At 53.7% G+C, this 17,876-nt stretch overlaps 1 protein-coding gene across 5 annotated transcripts in view; it reads left to right on the plus strand.

The window, feature by feature from the left end:
- The window catches only part of FHOD1 (formin homology 2 domain containing 1), an 82,525-nt gene extending 65,820 nt beyond the window's left edge, over nucleotides 1-16,705 (plus strand). For 2 of the 5 annotated variants that reach the window (XM_073659698.1, XM_073659699.1), the window contains 14 exons: nucleotides 1,181-1,204; nucleotides 1,965-2,018; nucleotides 4,105-4,262; nucleotides 4,921-5,067; nucleotides 6,406-7,277; nucleotides 7,562-7,717; nucleotides 7,794-7,976; nucleotides 8,415-8,534; nucleotides 11,115-11,276; nucleotides 13,381-13,571; nucleotides 13,908-14,100; nucleotides 14,176-14,350; nucleotides 14,440-14,616; nucleotides 14,720-16,705. In XM_073659698.1, the coding sequence (XP_073515799.1) occupies nucleotides 1,181-1,204; nucleotides 1,965-2,018; nucleotides 4,105-4,262; nucleotides 4,921-5,067; nucleotides 6,406-7,277; nucleotides 7,562-7,717; nucleotides 7,794-7,976; nucleotides 8,415-8,534; nucleotides 11,115-11,276; nucleotides 13,381-13,571; nucleotides 13,908-14,100; nucleotides 14,176-14,350; nucleotides 14,440-14,616; nucleotides 14,720-14,802 (2,695 nt within the window). In that variant the 3' untranslated portion in view covers nucleotides 14,803-16,705. The remainder of the gene's footprint in view (nucleotides 1-1,180; nucleotides 1,205-1,964; nucleotides 2,019-4,104; nucleotides 4,263-4,920; nucleotides 5,068-6,405; nucleotides 7,278-7,561; nucleotides 7,718-7,793; nucleotides 7,977-8,414; nucleotides 8,535-11,114; nucleotides 11,277-13,380; nucleotides 13,572-13,907; nucleotides 14,101-14,175; nucleotides 14,351-14,439; nucleotides 14,617-14,719) is intronic. The other 3 variants (XM_073659700.1, XM_073659701.1, XM_073659702.1) reach the window with 2 other exon arrangements.
- Nucleotides 16,706-17,876: the final 1,171 nt, after the last annotated feature.

Genomic DNA, 17,876 nt, shown 5'->3' on the forward strand with positions numbered 1-17,876 from the left:
GGGTGGGTGCCCTCCGTCTCTGCGCTGATGGTAATGGTGGGTGGGTGCCCTTCGTCTCTGCCCTTATGGTAATGGTGGGTGCCCTCCGTCTCTACCCTGATGGTAATGGTGGGTGGGTGCCCTTCGTCTCTGCCCTGATGGTAATGGTGGATGGGTTCTCTCCGTCTCTACCCTGATGGTAATGGTGGGTGGGTGCCCTTCGTCTCTGCCCTGATGATAATGGTGGGTGCCATCCGTCTCTGCCCTGATGGTAATGGTGGGTGCCCTTTGTCTCTGCCCTGATGGTAATGGTGGATGGGTGCCCTCCGTCTCTATCCTGATGGTAATGGTGGGTGGGTGCCCTTTGTCTCTGCCCTGATGGTAATGGTGGGTGCCATCCGTCTCTGCGCTGATGGTAATGGTGGGTGGGTGCCCTCCGTCTCTGCCCTGATGGTAATGGTGGGTGGGTGCCCTCCGTCTCTGCCCTGATGGTAATGGTGGGTGGGTGCCCTCCGTCTCTGCCCTGATGGTAATGGTGGGTGGGTGGGTGCCCACCGTCTCTGCACTGATGGTAATGGTGGGTGGGTGCCCTCCGTCTCTGCCCTGATGGTAATGGTGGGTGGGTGCCCACCGTCTCTGCGCTGATGGTAATGGTGGTCCAGTTGCCCTCTGTCTGTGCGCTGATGGTAATGGTGGGCCGCGCATCCTCCATCTCTGCCCTGATGGTAATTGTGGGCCGGATGCCTTCTGTCTGTGCATTATTGGGGACCCTCACCGTCTGATGTGCCGCGCATCCTTTTATCACAGCGCGCCCCTGTACGCATCGTCCTCTCCTTCGTATAATGAAAGTTTTGCCGCCTTTCACCATTTTCAAGATCTGTTCCTGGTCTGTGAGACCCCCCCCCCCCCCCACACACACACACACCTTCCTTTCCCCCTGTCCTGACCCGTCCTTCCCCCCCCCCCCCCCCCCCGTCCTGCTCGCACAGCTGCAGGTTTGTTACAGTTGCATGCAGCAGCCTGGGTACTGTTCTCAGCTGTGAGACGTGACAGGACCAGACTGTTATTCCCCCCGACAGAGACGATCGGCTGCCCCCCCCCAGTCTGCAGCGCTTGTCTCTGTCTTTTAACCCTTTATCTTCAGTATCGGGGTCTGGACGACTCTTTCGTTATCTCTTAACGTTAACCCTTTCTCTTCCAGAATGAACCAAACAGATCCTGTTTGGTAAGTGCCCGGACAGCGAGTGCCCCCTCTTTAACCCTTGCGTTGCTGATATCTGTGCCCACACGGGCAGCCGCCTCTTAAGTGACTGCCGGGATTTTGCTGTGACATCATCTGACCTAATAATCCGGCGTTTATACCGCGCCGCTGCCCCTTGTCTGTGTGTTTTGGGTTTACGTCCTAATTCTGCGTCTTCCTCGCATTAACCCTTTTCTGACCAGTGTTTCATCTTCCTCAAGATTCTAACTGAAATGTGTGATAGAAGAGAACAATAGCGGCGGCGACATTAACCCTTCATTGTCCCAGCAAAGATAAATCCGTATATGGCATCTTCGATCCCCATATTCAGGGAAAGCTGGGTGCCCACTGATACGGCCGCCATCACTGCTCCTAGAGGGGTCTTCACTCAGCTTCCCACAGCCCCTTAACGACACATAACGAGGCAGAGGCCAGTCGGGACCCTAGGAAAGCTGGGTGATCACGTGTCATCCACCTTGGTGTTAGAAAGATGGAAGGTTTGAGGCTGAATGGAGACACATAACGACATCAGATCCATCAACAGCAGCTTGCTGATGGTTTCCAAGTAAAAACGGAAATGACAAAGTAAGAGAAAAGGTGACGAAATGATCAGATTGTAAAGTGAGACCCCCGTCTCCATGGTCCGTGTGCAGGACGCATGCCCCCGTTACTAACCTGCGTGTGGCATGCCGCCTGTCCCCCCCCCCCCCGGCTGTTACCCCCCGATAACCAATTCTTCCTGCAGGGAGGACAACAATCATCACGTGTATGGGGACAAACCCATCCTGAAGAAATTCCAGTAAGTATTGATATAAAATATACATATAAGCTATATATCGGCGCCCGGCGTGTATTTTGCTCCCGATAGGACTGGTGTCTTAGGGGAACGCGAACCGGATATGAAATCCGTGAAGATCTGGCGGTGTCGTCCTCTAATCGTTATCGCTGTAATCTGCAGGATATTTATTACTTTCCTCGCTGTTTTCGTGCTTTCGGCTTTACAGTCGTGACAGCTGCCGTCTCTCCTTGCGGAGCATTCGTTCACTTTCTTGCCATTTCAGGATCGCTGCTCGCTGTCAGCAAATGATCAGAAGCTGAAAACGTTCACAAATCTCATTCCTATTACAGCTGAGGGTTTGGTGCAATTGCATCCAGTCTGGACAATCCTCTGTGAGCGAAACGCATCAGCACAAGTCTCTGTCCTGTCCTGATTTTTCTTTGTTAAATTGTATCAGTCTGGGGGGGTCATCTGTGCTGATACATTGTATCAGTCTGGGGGGAGGGGCTGTCATCTGCGCTGATACATTGTATCAATCTGGGGGGGGGGTCACCTGTGCTGATACATTGTATCAATCTGGGGGGGGGGTCATCTACTGATACATTGTATCAGTGTGTGGGGGGGTCCATCTGTGCTGATACATTGTATCAGTCTGGGGGGGGGGGTCATCTGTGCTGATACATTGTATCAGTCTGGGGGGTCATCTGCGCTGATACATTGTATCAATCGGGGGGGTCATCTGCTGATACATTGTGTGTGGGGTCATCTGTGCTAATACATTGTTTCAGTCTGGGGGGGTGTCATCTGTGCTGATACATTGTTTCAGTCTGGGGGGGATGTCATCTGTGCTGATACATTGTTTCAGTCTGGGGGGGATGTCATCTGTGCTGGTACATTGTATCAGTCTGGGGGGATGTCATCTGTGCTGGTACATTGTATCAGTCTGGGGGGGGTCATCTGTGCTGGTACATTGTATCAGTCTGGGGGGTCATCTGCGCTCGTACATTGTATCAGTATGGGGGCTGTCATCTGTGCTGATACATTGTATCAGTCTGGGGGGGGTCATCTGCACTGATACATTGTATCAGTCTGGGGGGGGGTCATCTGCGCTGATACATTGTATCAGTCTGGGGGGGTCATCTGCGCTGATACATTGTATCAGTATGGGGGTCATCTGCGCTGGTACATTGTATCGGTCTGGGGGGGTCATCTGCGCTGGTACATTGTATCTGTAAGGGGCGGTCATCTGTGCTGATACATTGTATCAGTCTGGGGGGGGTCATCTGTGCTGATACATTGTATCACTCTGGGGGGGTCCTCATCTGCGCTGATACATTGTATCAGTCTGGGGGGGGTCGCATCTGCCCTGATACATTGTATCAGTCTGGGGGAGTAATCTGCGCTGGTACATTGTATCAGTATGGGGGGGTCATCTGTGCTGATACATTGTATCAGTATGGGGGGGGTCATCTGCGCTGATACATTGTATCAGTATGGGGGTCATCTGCGCTGGTACATTGTATCGGTCTGGGGGGGTCATCTGCGCTGGTACATTGTATCTGTAAGGGGCGGTCATCTGTGCTGATACATTGTATCAGTCTGGGGGGGTCATCTGTGCTGATACATTGTATCACTCTGGGGGGGTCCTCTTCTGCGCTGATACATTGTATCAGTCTGGGGGGGGTCGCATCTGCCCTGATACATTGTATCAGTCTGGGGGAGTAATCTGCGCTGGTACATTGTATCAGTATGGGGAGACATCTGTGCTGATGCATTGTATCAGTATGGGGGGGGGTCATCTGCACTGATACATTGTATCAGTATGGGGGTCATCTGCGCTGATGCATTGTATCAGTCTGGGGGGGGTTAATATTTGGCTCACAGAGGATTGGATACAATTGTAACGAACGTTCAGCTGTGAGAAGAAGATCTGGAGTCTTTCCCATCCTCCGGTTGTAATACATTGTTCCCATTCACAGCGAGCAGAGGTCTTGAAAGCGTTGTGGATTTTTTTTTTTTAAATGCACTCGATACTGGATGACCCCAGAGTATTGATGGACTGGTAATGGTGGGACGCGTCGGCTCATTTACCAATCTGTCATTTCAGAAACCGATTTCTGGAGAATTTGGCCGCCACAGAGCTGGAGAAGATGTCGGCGCTGTCCAAAGGTCGACAGGAGGTGCTGGCTGAAGCCGTGCGAAACGGGGGCGACTCCGATGACGAAACCTCCCCGGAGCAGAACACCGAAAGCAGCGGGGAGGAGAGTAAGTTATAACCTGCCCGGCTAGGCTTACTACAGGGGAACCATCTGTCATGGGGGACCGGCCGGAGTCGACTGCTGAAACACAAGGGGCACAACCGTATGAAGCCCACCAGGCACGGTCATAATGCAATCTATAGGTGCTGATCTCATATGGACAATCCCTTTAATAGTCACATGACTCATTTGTCTGCTTATTTGCATCTGGTGCCCGTGCACCCCCCCTCTATATTGGTGGATAGTTTACCTTATGCATAATGCAGGGGGGGCTTTTATTTATTTTTTTGCATGGATAAAAAACGCGGCGCTTTGCAGGAATCCTGGTAATATAGCATGAGCGGAGATATGTATTTATAGCCTAACTCCTCCCACCTGCATGATAACCCCGCCCCTGCTTAGTCCTGACACGCCCCCTCCTATGTACGTGCCTATAACACACATCCTCAGCCTTGTCTGCATGCACGGCACCCCCCGTCTGTAAGCATGCCGGAGGTCTGTAAGCATGCCGGAGGTCTGTAAGCATGCCGGAGGTCTGTAAGCATGCCGGAGGTCTGTAAGCATGCTGGAGGTCTGTAAGCATGCCGGAGGTCTGTAGGCATGCCGGAGGCCTGTCCGCGCCCAGGCAGACGTATAACCACTGCCCGCCCCTCTGTTGGACACAGGAAAAGGGGATCTGAGTGAGAAGGAAGAGAAAAGTGACAGTGTGAATGAGAAGGATCTGTGCTCGGGGTCCAGCGATTCCTCCGCCAGCAGCACCCTGGAGAGAGAGGAGAAAGGAGGCGACCGAGAGGAGCCTGAAGCAGAACCAGGCAAGACCCGGCGGCGCTGCATGCACCAGGCTCCGCGTCTCCGGAAATCACACAGAGGGGAAGACAGGGGTCCTGCTCTTAAAGCGGATGTCAATAAAACGTAAAGTGCCCGGCCCCATCTGGCCAAGAATGGTGCACAGGTCCTAATAACTAGTAGACGACCCGTGCACAATACCGGGGGAGGGGTGGTGGAAAACTTTTATCATTGTGTAAGGAAAGTTCTACAAGTTACTGCTATCATTCCTTTCATCTCTTTACAGTTTTCCTTCTACGGCTATAAAAAAACTGACAGCAAGAAAAGTTCTAAAGGGGATATAAAATAATCTAAAAAAATAAATGACCTATTTAAGCCCCCATTGTTCCAGCACTGCCGCCCCTGGTCCTGCAGCGATGACGTCACGTCTGTCGTTCACAATTCCTGACACATTGGGTCGGCCTGACTACTTGCACCTTGTAGTTGTTTTAGGAGCTAATTCTAGGGTGCAAAAAATGGTCGCTGCTGCCAATCACTGACCTTAGCGGCCATATTGGCATCTGCTACTGAGTCAGGTGATTGCCTGCAGCGGTCACATGACATCAGCGCTGTAGTATCTGCTGGAAAGCAGAGTATATATACGCCTGGAGGAAGAAAACGGATCTGACGTAGCGTCTGTAGGTCGGCACCAGATGTGTAACCATTGTGATTAATCGCCCACGTGTGATGATCCGATAACTTCACCTTCGCGCTAACACCGAGGCTCCGCACCCACCATGTGACCGGGCACCGCCCAGGGCATAGATGAAGGACTCGTCGTATGAGTCGTATCGCTTTCTAAAGTCGGTTTATTAGCAAAGTTTACAAACTTTCTGCTGTTTGCAATAAACTTATGAGACCAGAATGAACGGCAGAAATTTGGACATTTTGGTAACTGTAAATAGACAACGTTACTGACGATTTTCTTCTTCTCCTTCTCCTTCTTCTTCTCCTTCTTCTCCTTCTTCTTCTTCTCCTTCTCCTTCTTCTTCTCCTCCTTCTTCTCCTTCTCCTTCTTCTTCTCCTCCTTCTCCTCCTTCTTCTTCTTCTTCTCCTTCTCCTTCTTCTCCTTCTTCTTCTTCTTCTCCTTCTTCTCCTTCTTCTTCTCCTTCTTCTCCTTCTCCTTCTTCTCCTTCTTCTTCTCCTTCTCCTTCTTCTTCTCCTCCTTCTCCTTCTTCTCCTTCTCCTTCTTCTCCTTCTCCTCCTCCTTCTCCTCCTTCTCCTCCTCCTTCTTCTCCTTCTCCTCCTTCTCCTCCTTCTCCTCCTTCTCCTCCTTCTCCTTCTCCTTCTTCTTTTCCTTCTTCTTTTCCTTCTTTTCCCTGCAGCAAGTCCTGGTGTCTCCCCTCCTCCAACCATGGACCGGAGCAGCTCTAAGTTGTTCATGCTGGACATGCTCTATACAAAAAAACAGAGCGAGACCGAAGCCGAAATTCTCAACGCAAAGAACGCAGCGTCTACCGACCCAGGGAAGCCCCCGAGAGACAAGAGACCTCCAGCAGCCAGGATGGAAATTTTCGAGCCTGAGACGTCTCCCACCAATGTGCCCATAGAGAACGGCTCAGACTCCCGAAAAAGTGTGAGGGCTCAGTACAGCATCGATGCCGAAACCAACGCCAAGAACCTGGAGAAGACCCTCATGACCCCCTTCAAAAAACCTGCTGAGACTTTATGGGAGCAGACTCCGCACCCCCCAGAGATAGACCTGAAGATTAAAGACTTGGACTTCACGGACTTATGCGAGGAGGAGGATTTTGATGTCCTTGACTTCGAGACTGCAGAGACCATTGCTCCTTCCCGCTTACCCAATTTAAATCATTCTTCGCCGTCCATTTTGGGGTTGCCCCTTCCACCGCCTCCTCCTCTGCCGCCACTTGGCAGTTGTCCTGGTTTTCCTGTTCCCATCCCTCCTCCTCCAATGTGTCCTCCACCCCCAATGGGAAGGAGCCCCCATTTCCCTCCGCCTCCTCCTGCGCCCCCCAGCTTCAGCACTGTCGCACCGAACTCCTTTAACACGACGCTAAACAAGAAGAGGAAGACTGTGAAGCTGTTCTGGAAGGAGGTGAAGGAGACGGACGGCAGCAGCCGCGGGAAATTTGGCAAAGGGACTTTGTGGGAGTCGCTGGACAAAATCTGCGTGGACACCGAGAAACTGGAACATCTCTTTGAGTCTAAAGCCAAAGAACTCGTTTCTTCCAAGGTGAGAAGGTGTGAGAGTCACTATGTCTACTCCAGATGGATGTGGGATTGTGCGGGGTCCGACCACTGGGACTCCCACCAATCCCAAAGTCCTTCGGATCCTTTCACGAAGGGTCTTGTATGGCATGGCACAACTTATATTCTGCCAGCATGTACTGTAGCCGCCCTGTTGAGGGTGGGCAGGGGTCCACCATGTCTGTAACGGTGGGACCCCACCAGTATGACATGTCCGTCTTCTACAGACCCTGCACGGTAGATTATTATGATTTATCTTGGTTCTTATAGAAAGGGGCAGATGTAAAGAAGCAGGCTCTGGTCGTGCTGGACCCCAAAAGAAGCAACGCTATCAACATCGGCCTCACGGTGCTCCCCACTGTCCACATCATCAAGACGGCCATCCTGAACTTTGACGAGTACGCAATCAGCAAAGAGGGGATCGAGGTAAACCCACGTCCTGCTATAGACCCTCGACGACGGGTGTATAATATGTATGTCATGTGTTCATCTCTCCCTGCAGAAAATCCTCACCATGGTCCCAACAGAGGAGGAGAAGCAGAAGATCCAGGAGGCGACTATCGCCAACCCCGACATCCCCTTAGGATCGGCAGAACAGTTCCTGCTCACCCTGTCCTCCATCAGCGGCCTCACCTCCCGCCTCCAGCTCTGGGCCTTCAAGTTGGATTATGAGACCATGGAGAAGGTAGACTCAGGAGCGCAGGATTTCCACCATGCTGATTTATTATAAGGCTGAAGGACGATAGATGGGGGCGCTATTAATATGTAGTGAGCTTGCGACACGTATGATATAGCCACACGTGATGGCGGACGAGCTGCAGCTGTTGTATCTCCTGCTCCCACGCTGCGCGCAGGGGCTCAGTACACGAATATAAACCCTAGAGACTAATGTGTTCCCGCAGGAGGAGGGGGCATGCATCCTGTTTATAGTTACTGGCCTTTGTACTGTATTCCCCCCCCCCCCCCCCCAAAAAAAGTCCACATTGGGGCAGGGGATTATCAGGAACGGCGCAATTCACTGCTGAAGACGTTCAAATTATTAGACTTTCCCTTCTTGTGATATTGCGCCGCAGAGTTTACGCTCTATAGGGATCACTAACCGTCCTGGTGGTTCTTCTCGTAGGAAATTGCGGAGCCGCTGTTTGACCTGAAGCAGGGGATGGAGCAGCTATCGAAGAATAAGACGTTCAAGGTGATCCTGGCCTCGCTGCTAGCCGTCGGGAACTTCCTGAACGGCTCAAGTGTAAGTCTGCTCCGCTCTCCCTCTCTCTCGCTCTCCGGGGCCCCTCGCTCTCCTGGGCCCCTCGCTCTCGCTCTCCTGGGCCGCTCTCGCTCTCCCGGGCCTCCCTCGCTCTCCTGGGCCCCTCTCCCTCGCTCTCCTGGGCCCCTCTCCCTCGCTCTCCTGGGCCCCTCTCCCTCGCTCTCCTGGGCCCCTCTCCCTCGCTCTCCTGGGCCCCTCTCCCTCGCTCTCCTGGGCCCCTCTCCCTCGCTCTCCTGGGCCCCTCTCCCTCGCTCTCCTGGGCCCCTCTCCCTCGCTCTCCTGGGCCCCTCTCCCTCGCTCTCCTGGGCCCCTCTCCCTCGCTCTCCTGGGCCCCACTCCCTCGCTCTCCTGGGCCCCACTCCCTCGCTCTCCTGGGCCCCTCTCCCTCGCTCTCCTGGGCCCCTCTGCCTCGCTCTCCTGGGCCCCTCTGCCTCGCTCTCGCTCGCCCCTCGCTCTCCCATGCTCTCCTGGGCCCCTCACTCTCGCTCTCCTGGGCCCCTCACTCTCGCTCTCCTGGGCCCCTCACTCTCGCTCTCCTGGGCCCCTCTCCCTCGCTCTCCTGGGCCCCTCTCCCTCGCTCTCCTGGGCCCCTCTCCCTCGCTCTCCTGGGCCCCTCTCCCTCGCTCTCCTGGGCCCCTCTCCCTCGCTCTCCTGGGCCCCTCTCCCTCGCTCTCCTGGGCCCCTCTCCCTCGCTCTCCTGGGCCCCTCTCCCTCGCTCTCGCTCGCCCCTCGCTCTCCCATGCTCTCCTGGGCCCCTCACTCTCGCTCTCCTGGGCCCCTCTCCCTCGCTCTCGCTCGCCCCTCGCTCTCCCATGCTCTCCTGGGCCCCTCTCCCTCACTCTCCTGGGCCCCTCGCTCTCGCTCGCCCCTCGCTCTCCCATGCTCTCCTGGGCCCCTCACTCTCGCTCTCCTGGGCCCCTCACCCTCGCTCTCCTGGGCCCCTCACCCTCGCTCTCCTGGGCCCCTCACCCTCGCTCTCCTGGGCCCCTCACCCTCGCTCTCCTGGGCCCCTCACCCTCGCTCTCCTGGGCCCCTCACCCTCGCTCTCCTGGGCCCCTCACCCTCGCTCTCCTGGGCCCCTCTCCCTCGCTCTCCTGGGCCCCTCTCCCTCGCTCTCCTGGGCCCCTCTCCCTCGCTCTCCTGGGCCCCTCTCCCTCGCTCTCCTGGGCCCCTCTCCCTCGCTCGCCCCTCGCTCTCCCATGCTCTCCTGGGCCCCTCACTCTCGCTCTCCTGGGCCCCTCACTCTCGCTCTCCTGGGCCCCTCACTCTCGCTCTCCTGGGCCCCTCTCCCTCGCTCTCCTGGGCCCCTCTCCCTCGCTCTCCTGGGCCCCTTTCTCTCGCTCTCCCTTGCTCTCCTGGACCCCTCGCTCTCTCTCGCTCTCCTGGGCCCCTCGCTCTCTCTCGCTCTCCTGGGCCCCTCGCTCTCTCTCGCTCTCCTGGGCCCCTCGCTCTCTCTCGCTCTCCTGGGCCCCTCGCTCTCTCTCGCTCTCCTGGGCCCCTCGCTCTCTCTCTCGCTCTCCTGGGCCCCTCGCTCTCTCTCGCTCTCCTGGGCCCCTTGCTCTCGCTCTCCCTCGCTCTCCTGGGCCCCTCGCTCTCGCTCTCCCTCGCTCTCCTGGGCCCCTCGCTCTCCTGGGCCCCTCGCTCTCGCTCTCCCTCGCTCTCCTGGGCCGCTCTCCCTCTCCCTTTCTCTCCTGGGCCCCTCGCTCTCCCATGCTCTCCTGGGCCCCTCGCTCTCCTGGGCCCCTCGCTCTCTCTCTCTCTCTCGCTCTCCTGGGCCCCTCGCTCTCCTGGGCCCCTCGCTCTCTCTCTCTCTCTCGCTCTCCTGGGCCCCTCTCCCTCGCTCTCCTGGGCCCCTCTCCCTCCACTGCAATGTCACATTATAATTAGTCCTAATGGCATTAACTCAGAGGTGACTAGACAAGTGAGTTAAAGGGGTTGTCCCCTGGCTGCAGTTTGAAAAAAAAAGCCTTTCTCACTCTCCCCAGGTCCAGCAGAGTTTCCTCTAGTGTCTGTTATTGACTGCAGCCAATCAGTAGCTTTAAGCGTCGCGTTCTGTCTATACAGGCAGAGCTCACCGATTCAGCACTGCAGCCAATAACAGACACTGGGAGCAGCGGCAGAGACTTAGCATTGGATCTGGGGATGGTAATTAAGGTGTGGTTGGTTTGGTGTTTTGTTTGTTTTTATAAAATCTGACCAGAATTTCCTGAAGACCTGAACAAACCTAAATCTTCTCACAGCTGAGCGTTTGTTACAGTTGCATCCAATGTAATAAACTGATCATCTCCCGACTGATACATTGTAATGCATGATCAGTACATGACAGATTAGTGCTGCTGTGATTAGTGGACAAATAATTATCTAAACTGGATACAACTGTGACAAACCCGCATCTGTGAGAAGTTTCTGGATGCAAAGTAGAAGAATGATCCCAGTTACTGACAACCGGCAGATTTTATGATTAATATTCCCCACCTCCTCTGCACAGACGTCTCACCATACCCCTGCAGATTACTTTGCAGTCAGTGACATTTATCTGCGCTTTTCTCTCCTCCTTCTCAGGCCAAGGGCTTTGATCTCAGTTACTTGGAGAAGGTCTCGGAGGTGAAGGACACGGTCCACAGACAGACGCTCCTCCACCACATGTGTAACATAGTCATCGAAAAGTTCCCCGACACCTCCGACCTGTACTCGGAAATCGCGGCCATCACTCGATCGTCAAAGGTGAGTCCTACGGTCGTGTGATCACGGCAGCCTCTGCAACCGAGTCCTACGGTCGTTGTGATCACGGCAGCCTCTGCAACCGAGTCCCATGGTCGCGTGATCACGGCAGCCTCTGCAACCGAGTCCCATGGTCGCGTGATCACGGCAGCCTCTGCAACCGAGTCCCATGGTCGCGTGATCACGGCAGCCTCTGCAACAGAGTCCCATGGTCGCGTGATCACGGCAGCCTCTGCAACAGAGTCCCATGGTCGCGTGATCACGGCAGCCTCTGCAACAGAGTCCCATGGTCGCGTGATCACGGCAGCCTCTGCAACAGAGTCCCATGGTCGCGTGATCACGGCAGCCTCTGCAGCAGAGTCCCATGGTCGCGTGATCACGGCAGCCTCTGCAGCAGAGTCCCATGGTCGCGTGATCACGGCAGCCTCTGCAGCAGAGTCCCATGGTCGGGTGATCACGGCAGCCTCTGCAGCAGAGTCCCATGGTCGGGTGATCACGGCAGCCTCTGCAGCAGAGTCCCATGGTCGGGTGATCACGGCAGCCTCTGCAGCAGAGTCCCATGGTCGGGTGATCACGGCAGCCTCTGCAGCAGAGTCCCATGGTCGGGTGATCACGGCAGCCTCTGCAGCAGAGTCCCATGGTCGGGTGATCACGGCAGCCTCTGCAGCAGAGTCCCATGGTCGGGTGATCACGGCAGCCTCTGCAGCAGAGTCCCATGGTCGGGTGATCACGGCAGCCTCTGCAGCAGAGTCCCATGGTCGGGTGATCACGGCAGCCTCTGCAGCAGAGTCCCATGGTCGGGTGATCACGGCAGCCTCTGCAGCAGAGTCCCATGGTCGGGTGATCACGGCAGCCTCTGCAGCAGAGTCCCATGGTCGGGTGATCACGGCAGCCTCTGCAGCAGAGTCCCATGGTCGGGTGATCACGGCAGCCTCTGCAGCAGAGTCCCATGGTCGGGTGATCACGGCAGCCTCTGCAGCAGAGTCCCATGGTCGGGTGATCACGGCAGCCTCTGCAGCAGAGTCCCATGGTCGGGTGATCACGGCAGCCCCTGCAGCAGAGTCCCATGGTCGGGTGATCACGGCAGCCTCTGCAGCAGAGTCCCATGGTCGGGTGATCACGGCAGCCTCTGCAGCAGAGTCCCATGGTCGGGTGATCACGGCAGCCTCTGCAGCAGAGTCCCATGGTCGGGTGATCACGGCAGCCTCTGCAGCAGAGTCCCATGGTCGGGTGATCACGGCAGCCTCTGCAGCAGAGTCCCATGGTCGGGTGATCACGGCAGCCTCTGCAGCAGAGTCCCATGGTCGGGTGATCACGGCAGCCTCTGCAGCAGAGTCCCATGGTCGGGTGATCACGGCAGCCTCTGCAGCAGAGTCCCATGGTCGGGTGATCACGGCAGCCTCTGCAGCAGAGTCCCATGGTCGGGTGATCACGGCAGCCTCTGCAGCAGAGTCCCATGGTCGGGTGATCACGGCAGCCTCTGCAGCAGAGTCCCATGGTCGGGTGATCACGGCAGCCTCTGCAGCAGAGTCCCATGGTCGGGTGATCACGGCAGCCTCTGCAGCAGAGTCCCATGGTCGGGTGATCACGGCAGCCTCTGCAGCAGAGTCCCATGGTCGGGTGATCACGGCAGCCTCTGCAGCAGAGTCCCATGGTCGGGTGATCACGGCAGCCTCTGCAGCAGAGTCCCATGGTCGGGTGATCACGGCAGCCTCTGCAGCAGAGTCCCATGGTCGGGTGATCACGGCAGCCTCTGCAACCGACCAAAACTAAGTTCTTCAAAGTTCTTCAACTTTCTGATCTACTTGGTGTTTTAGGACGTCTGCTTGTTGTCAGTGAATAGGAAGTACATAGATATCTACAATGTATCATCACAGGATTAAAAATACCAAACGATCAGGAGTGGGAGAGAGAATTGTGATGTGTGATACTTCTCACGGCTTCAGGTTTGTTACAATGTATCAGATCAGAATGGGTCTTCAGAGTGAAAGCAAGCAGAGGAGGAACGTGAAACTTATGACCTAAAGCCAGAACAGATTGAGTCGTTTATATGAAACTCGTCTAATATTTAATCCAATGTTGATCCGGATGTTTCTCTGCTAAACAGGTGGATTTTGATGATCTGGCGGACAGCCTGGCGCAGCTGGAGAAGAGGTGCCGGGAATCCTGGGAAAGCCTCAAAGTCATCGCCAAACACGAGACAAAACCCGGCCTAAAGAACAAGATGACCGACTTCCTGAAGAACAGCACCGACAAGATCGTCATCCTGAAGATCGTGCACCGGAGGATTCTCAATCGGTAAGAAGCGAGAGCGAGCTGGCACAGGAAGGGTTAAACACCGGCTACAATCTTAGAGCAGTTGGACTTGCAGGACCCTGGTCCAGCGGCCATGTCAATAGTCCTTGGCTACTGGACCAGAGCCCTGCGAAGCTCCGACTGTCTGCAGCATTTTTGCTCAACTCCACTTGTAGTTCCACCAAACGGCCTGATAACTTCCATACAAACCAATGCAACAGCGCCCCCAGGATTAATCGGGAGGTTAGGATTTTCTGAAGTTTGCTTTTTCTGAAACTTTTCTTGAAGTCAGATTTTTTTTTTTTTTCCCTGATGAGTGCGGCGTCCGTCTTTCTGCAGGTTCCGCTCCTTCTTGCTCTATCTGGGCTATTCCTACTCGTCTGCCAGAGACATGAAGATAACACGATTTTGCAGAATACTCAGCGAGTTCGCTCTGGAGTACCGGACGGCCCGAGAGAGAGTGCTGCAGCAGAAACAGAAGAGAGCTGCGTACAGAGAACGGAACAAGACGCGAGGGAGGATGATCACAGAGGTAAGCGGCGCTCCGGTGCTCCATACGGGTGGGTGGGATCGAGAGCTCGCTGACTACAATACTTTTTCTTCACAGACCGCCAAGTTCTCCAGCGCGGCCACAACATCAGCAACGGCGGCAATGGAGAATAACATCACGTTGAGCAGCAACAGGTTACAGACCCAGTCATCCGAGGAAGGGCACGAAAACATGACCAACATACTGATCTCCTCCGGGGAGCCGCACACCCGCCGGAGCCGCGGCGTCCGAAGTAAGAACCGTACTTATGGGAAACAGTCAGCAAGCTGGACCCCTAAGCCACTGAATTTCTCAGCATAACCCAGTTCTTCTCTGTTTCAGGTTTGGGCCGGGCCAGTCCTCCAGACCTGTCGGGTAACAAGGAGGAGCAAGGAGGGTCCCCCGTGGACGCCTCGGACGAGATCATGGACAGACTGGTGCAGTCGGTGACCCAGAACCCAAACCCAAGAGTGGTGGCCCCCAAAGAACGGAAGCGATCGAGAGCCAATAGGAAGTCCTGTGAGTGTCCTCCACCAGGGGGCGATACTACAACTCCCAGTGTTCCACTCTTGGGTCCATACTAGGAGTTGTAGTTGCTGACACGTCTGTTCCTTTTTTACAGTGAGAAGAACCCTGAAGAGCGGGCTGAGCGACGACCTAGTCCAGGCGCTGGGACTGACCAAAACATCGGAGGTGTCGGTGTGATCGGCGCCGGTGTAGACTGCTTACACACAAGTCCGCTGCCCCCTGTGGTGGGATATGAAGTTACAGCCCATTGAGAGGGTCTTGACTGCAATGAACTGAGCAGAGAGCACCACTTCATGGGACTGCGTCACTCCACGGGAGAATCCGATCTATCCGTCCACAAGGAGATCCGCTACTACATTTGCAATAAAGACAGATATCCGATCCAAGGATCACCGGGATCTCTGGCCGCCGGCACACTACGGAGGGGGCGCGCAGAACAGCACAAAACCGTCATGGACTCCATATAGCCCTCACGTATGGCTGACGTGCTGGGATGGTAATCCATCGAGGAAGTCTCTGCCGACCGGCTGGTGCACATGCTCCTAAATACAGCACTCCAAGAGTTAACTATATAAAAAAAAAAGTGGCGCCACCTGCTGGTTGGAAGTTTTTGCACATCCCATTATTCTTAATAAGCTGCAATTCTTGGAGTTTGATAAACTGCAAGTCCCAGCATGCCCTGACACCGCAGCCCTGTGCCTGCTCAGTACAGGATAGGACAGGTTTCCTGTGCTCTCTGGTGTCAGGCGGAGGCTTGACAGCACCGTCATTACATGGGCAGCGGAGGCGCCGCTCTGCTCCCCGCAGAAAATACTACCCAGCTCACTCGGGCGGCCATATTTAACTGGTTCACCTCCTCTTGTACCACTCCCTTTACCCGGGGGACCCATAAAACCACTGATCCGGCTGCACCGTGGTTCTGATCTGTGTATAATGAGAGAAGGGAGCGGCGCGGGGTCATCCTGCTCTCATCCAAGAAGCCATGAAGTGGGCGAGGAGATGTCGGAGCCTCTGTCCAAGGCGTCGCTACTTCTGCAATTTCAGATTCTGCCCTTGGGGGTAAAGCATTGTCCACCTTTTGGGGAAATTTTTCTCAAATGCATGAATATAAGGCTTAAAACTAATTTTTGCAGTTGGGTTTAATTAAAAATGTTGCATCATTCCTCTTCTATAGCTGCTGGCTGCAGAATGAGTTTAGTGAGAATCCTTCAGTGAGCTCACTCTTATCGGTCTTTTTATGAGCACAGTTGAATTTGAAGGGAAACAAAGAGCCTAGAAAAGCCAAACGGTGTAAGATTTTTAATGGAACCCAATTGCAAAAATAATTTTTAGCCCCAAAGACATGGCATTTAGGGGAAAGGAAGTTGTCCCCAAAAAGTGGACAATCCTTTTTAATAGATATAATGCATCTTTTTAATTCAGGGAACAAGTCTTACTTTCCCATGACAGTGAACAAATAGAGCGGAACTCTGGCCCCCCCGGCCGGAGCGGAACTCTGGCCCCCCCGGCCGGAGCGGAACTCTGGCCCCCCCGGCCGGAGCGGAACTCTGGCCCCCCCGGCCGGAGCGGAACTCTGGCCCCCCCGGCCGGAGCGGAACTCTGGCCCCCCCGGCCGGAGCGGAACCGCTGTTTTTGTTTCCAGGCCCTGTGCAGTGCCCCTGCTGGTTGCATATGATATCACATCCCCACCAAGACTTCGCCTCTTACCACTCGTCTTGCCTCGTGCTGCACATTATGGGGTTAACGCACTAGGAATCCTGGGTAAACTTTGTATTTAATGTATTTTATCGCTCACCTTTATATTTATTTTTTAAAAGGGCTTTAGTCAGGAGAAAGTTTAGTGCCTTGACCCGTGTATGATGGCCGCTCGCCGCCGTCTTTTTAGCGTAGATTTGTTTTTGTAATGAAGAACGCGGCTTGTGATGAGATCGCCCGTCCCGCTGACGTCCGGGGGCGAGCGACGCACAAGTTGCGATCAGTATTACGAAGCCGCCGTACCACTGTCTGTAAGGTCACAACGCCGAGGAAACGGCGACTCTTCTACACACTTTGTTTCAATAAAATGAATTAAAACCTGTTACTTTTTTATTATTATTTTAGGTCTATGTAAATAATTTGCTTTCATTCCAATAGGAAAACGCGTCTATAGAGCTCTCTGCCCGGGGAAAAGGAAGCAACGTCAATTCTTGAGACATTTCTGTTTGTAAAAAAAAACAAAAAAAAAAAAAACACATTTGACTACTAAATTAATTGAAGCAGAAAAAAAAAAAAAAAGCCAAAAAATATTAAAGTGCTTTTTTTCTTGTGTTTTTTTTCAGCCAGAGTAGAACTAACAATCAGGCTATGATCCCAAGGAGTGTTTTGAAACATATTCGCTCCAATATCTTCCTTAAAAAAAAAAAAAAATTAAAAATGCTTACGACTCTTCCTACTCATTTCTATGGGAAATTCACTTTCCTGTTGATATCCAGAGGATTTCTTATGCATTTTATTTTTTCTCCACCAGAAAAAGCTGTCAGTTCTTTGAAGCGGAAACTCATTTAATCCTCTCTAAAATACTCACTTTCAAAAAAAAAGTTCCAAAACTTTTTAAGAAAAAGAGAAACAAATAGGAGCGTTTCCTGGAGCTCCTCATTTCTCCTGATGTGTCTGGTAATTTGGATCAGTACAAGTTCTCGGGACTAACCTGGAGCTGAAAAGTTGGAATATTTCAGTAGTGCAGCCTCAATCGTTTGCTCTATGACTTCCAAGACTGCCCCTTGCAGTACCACTTTTTCACCACTTCTTTGACATAGACAGTAGTGCAACAGCGCCTCCCCCATTCCTGCCTACATCACTCCAAACTTTCCTGTTTAAAGAGAGATAATTGTGTATCCGGCGTCCAGGGCGGCTCCTTTAATTAATGGGTGAACAGCACAATATATCTATTATCTATCACACCCCTCCCCTGATGGAATATATGACTCACAGTCATGGCTCCTGGATTGAAAACTATAAGAAGTCAAGTGACTGCCGTTATGGCCGGACTCTGCCCTCGGAGTCATCCCTTACCCACCACTTACCATATCTGTAAAGTATCGGGAAAACTGCAATAATGTGAACAAACCGACAGATGGAGCGACGCCTACTGGTCCCTTCATATTAATATACCCCTCTCCTGAAATACTCTGTGCTGCTGAGACTCTACTCCTCTCCTTACATGCAGCTCTGGATGTGACTGGAGTATAACATTCATTATATGTACATTAACC

The sequence above is a fragment of the Phyllobates terribilis genome, unplaced genomic scaffold, assembly GCF_046119375.1.
Source record: "Phyllobates terribilis strain yellow unplaced genomic scaffold, ASM4611937v1 Scaffold_14__1_contigs__length_39327217, whole genome shotgun sequence".
Lineage (NCBI taxonomy): Eukaryota > Metazoa > Chordata > Amphibia > Anura > Dendrobatidae > Phyllobates > Phyllobates terribilis.